The sequence below is a fragment of the Electrophorus electricus genome, chromosome 7, assembly GCF_013358815.1.
Source record: "Electrophorus electricus isolate fEleEle1 chromosome 7, fEleEle1.pri, whole genome shotgun sequence".
NCBI lineage: Eukaryota > Metazoa > Chordata > Actinopteri > Gymnotiformes > Gymnotidae > Electrophorus > Electrophorus electricus.
The window spans coordinates 21,102,265-21,109,764 of record NC_049541.1 but is presented as its reverse complement, the minus strand read 5'-3'; the positions used below and the strand labels follow the sequence as shown (position 1 = coordinate 21,109,764).

The window sequence follows — 7,500 nt, the reverse complement described above, 5'->3', positions numbered from 1 at the left end:
GTCTGTGTGTTAAGTCTGTGTGGTAACAGGAACATGGTGAATGGTAAATGCATTGTATGTCTGGCCTGTGTTGTCTTTCTGTTTTACAACAGTAGCAGCTGTACATGAGTGTTTAACGTACATCGAGAAAACCGAGCACACACACACACACACACACACACACACACACACATGTAATATTGTTTCTAGTTATAATAAGAGGCTACAAGAGCAGCGTCCAGTGGGGCTTGAACACACACACACACACACACACACACACACACACACACACACACCATGAAACCCATGTGCTGTATATAGTGAAGCAGGGCTGGTCCCAGAACAATCAACCTGTAATGAATATGCAAACGTGCACAGAACAATGTTCCTGAACAGCTGATGCAGGCACTGCTCACACAAAGGCCTGGTTTATCTACACAGGCCCTCAGTACACACATTTGGTAGTCAGACTGGACGGAGCCTGAAGGAGAGAGAGTGAGAGAGAGAGAGAGAGAGAGAGAGAGAGAGAGAGAGAGATGCTCTTCAAAATCCTTCTCATCCTTCTCGTCTTTCTGACTGCACTGAGGCCTTGATACTAATCACACACACACACACACACACCCACTCACACACACACACACACCGAAGCCTTCTGCAGTCATGGTAATGACCCCCTTTCTGACAACTGGTTGGATGAGACAGCCATCAGGTGGCTTTTGTCTTTATGATAATATTGCATGTGTGTGTGTGAGTGCATGTGTACATGTGCTCATATATATGTGTGTGTGTGAGAGAGAGAGAGTGTGTGTGTGAGTGCATGTGTGCACATGCTCATATATGTGTGTGTGTGTGTGTGTGTGTGAGAGAGAGAGAGAGAGAGAGAGAGAGAGAGAGAGTGTGTGTGTGAGTGCATGTGTGCACGTGCTCATATATGTGTGTGTGTGTGTGAGAGAGAGAGAGAGAGAGAGAGAGTGTGTGTGTGTGAGTGCATGTGTGCACGTGCTCATATATGTGTGTGTGTGAGAGAGAGAGAGAGAGAGAGAGAGAGAGTGTGTGTGAGTGCATGTGTGCACGTGCTCATATATGTGTGTGTGTGAGAGAGAGAGAGAGAGAGTGTGTGTGTGTGTGTGTGCTTGTTGTCCAGCTCTCACCTTCTGGTTCGTTCTTGATCAGCTCCTCCATCTTGCGCTGTTTCAGTGTGTCCACCACGTCGGCCAGGCTGCCCTTGCGTCTCTCCGGAGTGCCCAGAGCCCCGGACGCTCCGGACGCCCCAGACACCCCACACTCACTCCCCAGCCGGGCCGAGCTGTCGTCCAGCCCCGCCTGCAACACTGCCCCCTGCTGCTTACTGGGTGAGGTAGTCGAGTTGTGCTGGGCGTAGGGACTCAGAGCAAGGCCTTTACTGTTCTCCTGCTCCTTAAAGAGAGAGAGAGAGAGAGAGAGAGAGAGAGAGAGAGAGAGAGAGAGAGAAGGAGCAAGAGACAAAGGGAGAGAATGAGAGAAACGGAGGTAGAGAGAGAAGGAGAGAGAGAGAGAGGGAGAGAAGTAGAGAGAGAGGGAGAGAGAGAGGGAGAGAGGGAGACAGTGAGAGAAGGAGGGAGAGAGAGAGGGAGAGAAGGAGGGAGAGAGAGAGTGAGAAGGAGGAAGAGAGAGAGAGAGAGAGAAGGAGAAAGAGAGAGATAGGGAGGTTATTCACAGCCCTTCATAATTTCAGACACTTTCTTTCAAACTGAAACATTACAATCATCTTATGTTTATTAACAGTAATTTACATGATGCTTTGGCCATAATGAAATGTCAGTAAGAAATTTACCTGAACTGCAATGAATGGAATCAAACCAACATGAATACAAAACCTTTTCAACTTTTTAATCTAAAACTACTCAGCTAAAGACACTGAACTTCCACCACAAATGCTGTGCCCCACTGCAAGCCCCGCCCCCACACGACCCCCAGCAGGCTTTGTGGTCTGGCCCCAACAGGGAGGCAGCCGAGCTTAAAGCAGGGACAATTTTCCACTTCCTGTTAAATCAAGGCAAATCATCTTTTGTTCTGGGGTTTTGCTGCTTTGAATCGGATCCAGAAACACAAGGACATTCACGTTTTTCGGCAGCAACAGCCTCGTCTTGATTTGGCTCGAGAGAGCTCTCTGGGAGAGGAGGACAGCTGCTATATCAATCATCATCCTCATTACACGCAGCCAGCTACTTTTATAATGCGACACAATCGCCCCACTACTTCACCGTGTCTGGTGTAATCAGCTCTGTACTCTAAAACGCATCCTCACGTGGTGGCGTCGTCCATGCACACAGGTAACGTGAACCTGTGCCGGGCGAACGTAATGCGTAACATGGAGGTTATGAGTTAAATCAAATATGATCACATGATCAAGTCAGTGTAATGTGCACACAACACACAGACACACACACACAGACACCTGGTACCTGGCATTGACCCAGCTCACCGAATCTCTTTTGCAGGTTTAATTACAGAAAGAATCAGGTATTTGCAGGGTCAATAGTCCATATCCATTAATGGAAGTTAATCTTGGGCTAATCAGTCTCTGTTATCTGCGGAAACATGTCCAGGACAGACAATGGCTCTGAGACTTCAGGGAATCGGACAATAGCTTAATCCTAAAGATGGAAGACTACGTCCCCCTTCAGTAATGGAAACCTCACAGCACTGGACGTTTTACTTTATTAACACAGAAATGCAAATGTTCGAAATCTACAAGAAACGACAACAACAACAGGAATAAACAACGGCGTTAATAAACAAATTCATTAACAGACAAAGGACAGAGTAAGGTGTGTTCTCTGTCTCTGCGCAGTGTGTGTGCAGGCTGGGTAATGATTAATCCAGTTCGCCATGTTCTTCGCTGGTCTACCCTCACATCCATGTGTGTTTAGGAATGAAAATGTTAAAAGCAAAAAGGATGCGACAGGTAGCGTTTTCATCGGTGTTGTCGTGCTGTTCGACGCTGCTGGCGTCTCCGTGGTGGACGTTCGTTAACACTAAACCAAAATCAACAACAAAGAACAAAATAAAAACACACTTAAAACTTAAATCAACAAATACCAGAGTGCACACATAGACTGACATGCACACACACACACACACACACACACACACACCCTGGTGAGTTGGCAGAGGAAGACCCGGTTCCCATGTGTTCCAGAACAAGGCCTCATGCACAACCGCAAATCCTGTTAGTCGTGTGCGTTGGGACCACAGATCACTAAGTGAAGAACATGATAAGAGCACATGAACACTGAGAAAGTCTCCAGATGCCTGCTAATGACGGACCGAGCCCTGGTTCTGATGGACCGAGTCCCGGTTCTGATGGACCGAGCCCTGTTTCTGCTGGATCAAGCACTGGTTCTGTCAGATCGAGCCCTGGTCCTGACGGACCGAGTCCTGGTTCTGATGGACCGAGCCCCGTTTCTGCTGGATGAAGCACTGGTTCTGTCAGCTCGAGCCCTGGTTCTGACGGACCGAGCCCTGGTTCTAACGGAGCGGGCCCCGGGTTCGAGATCTCATGGTACAAATCTTTCACCTCACCCTTGTCATCTGCCTGGTAAAAGCTCTCACATCCAGCCCCCACCCTGCAGACAGCGGTCTGGCACTGCTCACACATCCTTTCATCTGATGCCTTCTTCCTTCTAGTTAGGCTGTTTCAACGGGGATTAAGAGAATTCTGACATCAAGACTGATGACCGAAAAAGAGCAAAGGAACTTAAGAGTTTACTGGTGGGGCGGGGGGGGGGGGGGGGGGGGGAAGCGAGAGGCAGAATGAGAGAAAACGAGAAAGAGAAAGAGAATATAGGAAGCAGACAGTCTTCTGCTGGGACTCTGCTTACATTTACTGTGTCATGCGTCTTAAACATGCGGTCACACCTGTCACAACCAATCTATGTAATCCCCCGCCTGCCAAACCCCGAGCACCACACGTCTCCAAAACAAAACAAATAAAAATGGCAGAGGGGTGGTTGTCAGGGTGGGGTGGGGTGGTTGTCGGGGAGGGGAGGGGGTCTTGTCCTCCTTCGTCCAGACTGACACTAAGACGTGGACAGATGAAGGGTCAACGCTCTTCTGTTTCTGAGTGTGATCCAGTCAACCGTCTGTGCAGTTTCCAGTGATCAGTTTTACACACAAGTGCGCCGTTGTCAGACACTGACACTGCAACGTCTACCTCCTCCTCCATGACCCAAAGACGTCGCCATTTTTACTTATATGCATCCTATAGCATGTGTGTGTGTGTGTGTGTGTGTGTGAGAGAGAGAGAGAGAGAGAGAGAGAGAGAGAGAGAGATGTAGAGAGAGAGACAGTGAGTCAATTAATGTACGGTAGGTGTGTTTTTGTGTGTCAGTGTTAATGTGAGTATATGTCCAATATTTTACTAAGTGTGTAAAGCTGATTGTGTGTGTGTTTGTGTGTGTAGGTGTGCGCGTGAGTGTGTCTGTGCATGTGTGCTGCAGTGTGTTTATATGTATTTATGATGTGCCATCCTGTGCCGTGTGGGTGGTTCTGGTTTTAGATTTGCAGATGTCAGTTCTCCCATGCAATGCCTGCGACAGCGTGGAAGCCGCCAGCCTGCGTCTCTCCCTCCTGCAGCACGGCAACACAATTCAACAACTTTTGTCTTCTTAAGCTCATCTGTGACAGGAGCACATTTAAACACACTTCAACTCGTGCCAAGAAAGCAAAACGCTGTTTTTCTCTTTTTCCCCCGTCAGCCAGCACAGATGCCACCATTCCTACAAATGCTCTCTCTCTCTTTTTCTCTTTCTCGCTCTGTCTGTCTCTGTTTCTCTTAATCTCTCACTTTCGTTCACTGTCTCTCGTTCTGTGCTGCTTTTTTCTCATTACCCCTCCCCCATTAATAGGACAGAGCTACAAGTTAGTCGTTCACCTGCTAGGACAGTCCATGGGAAGACTAACAGACCATAGAAACCATTGTACCTGCTACACGTGTGTTCAGTTAATAGTTTAAACACAGTGTCAGGGGAAACTACTCCTAAAAACCACGTAAATAAATAATAAACTGTCAGCTACTTTCCATCTGAAGCAGTTCAGATCTCCTACAGACAAACAGAATAAAACATAGTTTACTAGATTAAGAGACATCTAACTACTCTAAAGATGCTTCTAATACTATTACATCAATAATCACTAACATCTTTCATCAAATAACAGCTATCAGTAAGATCTATCATCAATAACATTATCATCAATACCATCTGTCCTCGGTGACATTAACTAAACGCTCACAGGAAGGGTGTGGAGGCAGAGGATTAGGGCGGGCGTACGCAAATGTAATGTGCCTTATGACGTAAGTAATGATCAAAGTGACGGCTCAGTGATCGTGGACACGGGTGCGCGGAGCTCGGAGACGCTCACGCGCTCACCGGCCCGAGGACAGAAGCTTCAGTACTTCGAAAGCGAGCAGACGCACGACCGTAACCACGACGTTTCTTATAAGGGAAGCAACGAACGCATGAAGCCCAGGTGTCAGTTCTGCTGAAGTGCACGCACGCACACGCACACTCGCGTCCTCTCTCCCTGGTCTGTTGACTAAATCTGCTGTCATGCCTCAACGCTGCTATTGTCATCTGTGACGCTAACAAACACACGCATGCGTTCACTCGCTATATAGCAATAGTATAGAATCTCTCTATATTTAGGGCTAAATAAATAACTGGTAAAATCGTCATTTTCATTTCTTATTGTGTAATTGCGTTTCTTTACTAACTTTATGACCAGGTTGGCAATAATGTATAAAAGTACAACTTTTTAATATTGTAAATAAAAATGTATAAAAATACAATCCTAGTTCCTCACAGACCTTTTAACTTTAATTAATTTGCCATTTTTAGCCACCGTAATACCGAACATTACAAAAGCTTTCTCGATTTCATTATCTGTTCTGTCAGTTTTCTCTTCAACAAACTTTAAAAGCGAGTGCATCAATATCGCCTTCAGTTTAAAATTCTGACGATAGTTGTATGTACGACAGAGTGAAATATTCTTGGTGTGAAACAGGACGCCGTTTGTCAGTTGATAATCTGCGTCTGTTTTATTTGGTGTTTTGTGTTTTACGTGTTTCGGGCTCCAGCACCCAGACTGTCTAGTGTTTGGTGTCTCAGTAAAAGCGACTTTTGCCAAATATTTCCAGACTGCTCGTCGCATCTGGAGAAGCCACGCGCAGCCGCGATACTCCAAATTGGACAGCGGACGTGCGGATGAACGCGTGCCCTAACGCGCGCCCTAATTACACGGACAAAAGGCGCGTAATTAACACCTCACTATTATCACCTGCACGCGAAGCGCTTCCACTTATCCGTCTAGAAGCCTCCAATCTCTCGCAGCAAACTCGCGAGGGACGGCGTGATGGACGGGAGCGCGCGCCAGGCTTGTGCTTAGCAACGCCGTCGTGCGGCGCTCCGTCAGCCGCGCGCCAGGATGAAGAGGTCAGTGGAGCTGAAGCGCGCGCTGCCGTGTTAATTCAGTATGACAAGATAAAGCAGTAATCTTCTCCCTCTCGCGCCTGTACACCAGCCTCCACCCAGGGGCTCGCGGAGTCGATTTGCACTTCCACGTCACTTTGTACAATTGCCGTGACAAAGCCCCTGCGAGCCTGCGCGTGTAAATCTCCCTCTCGCTCACCTCTCGCGCCACTCTGCGCGGATCTGAGCGGCGCTACGGCTCAAGAAAACTTAACGTCTCGCGCGTGCCAGCCTGCCTCGGGAAAAGCCGGTCCGCGAGACGGACAGGCTACGCTTTATTAATCCAGATGGAAAACAGCTCGCGCGTTCCCTCTCCTTTTCGCTCCGGTGCTGTCTGTCATGTCAGCGAGAAAGAGGCTCCGTTACTGGCTAAAATACACCATAATAATAAGATAAAAATAAGATATAAAAAAAAAACTAGCACATAACAACAATATTAATAATAATAATAATAATAATATAATAACAAAAAGCTGTACTTGTGCTAAAGTGTTTTATTATTATTATTATTATTATTATTATTATTATTATTATTGTTATTATTATTAACAACAACCACAATAATAATAATAATAACTGCGATTATTAACACCAATAATAATAATAATAATAACTGCTATTATTAACACCAATAATAATAATGTCAATAATAATGTAATAATAACGACAATAATAATAATAATAATAATAATAATAATAATAATTCCTAATAATGAAGCTATAACACTGATAGAGGCAGGACTGAGGAAGACAGCAGTGGACAGTGAGCCTCCTGTCTTTGACTAACAGCACGAGTGACACCAGTTTAAAGAGCAAACGCAAGGACTTTAGACTATTGTGGGAAACTAATGGTCTCGCACGCCCTGTACAGAATGCTGTTCATAAGTACTGACTCAGTTTTACTGCTGGGGAGATTCCTAAAGTGTACTGTACAGAATGCTGAGCATGGTGATAGCGTGCGTGGGTCAAAGGTCAGACCGAGTGATTCTAATGGTCTCCAGTGGTGTGCAGC

General features: G+C 46.3%; 1 protein-coding gene across 5 annotated transcripts in view; it reads right to left on the bottom strand.

The window, feature by feature from the left end:
- The window catches only part of sox5 (SRY-box transcription factor 5), an 82,188-nt gene that overhangs the window by 62,864 nt on the left and 11,824 nt on the right, over window positions 1–7,500 (bottom strand). For all 5 annotated transcript variants that reach the window (XM_035528236.1, XM_035528238.1, XM_035528239.1 and 2 more), the window contains exon 3: window positions 1,131–1,395. In XM_035528236.1, the coding sequence (XP_035384129.1) occupies window positions 1,131–1,395 (265 nt within the window). The remainder of the gene's footprint in view (window positions 1–1,130; window positions 1,396–7,500) is intronic.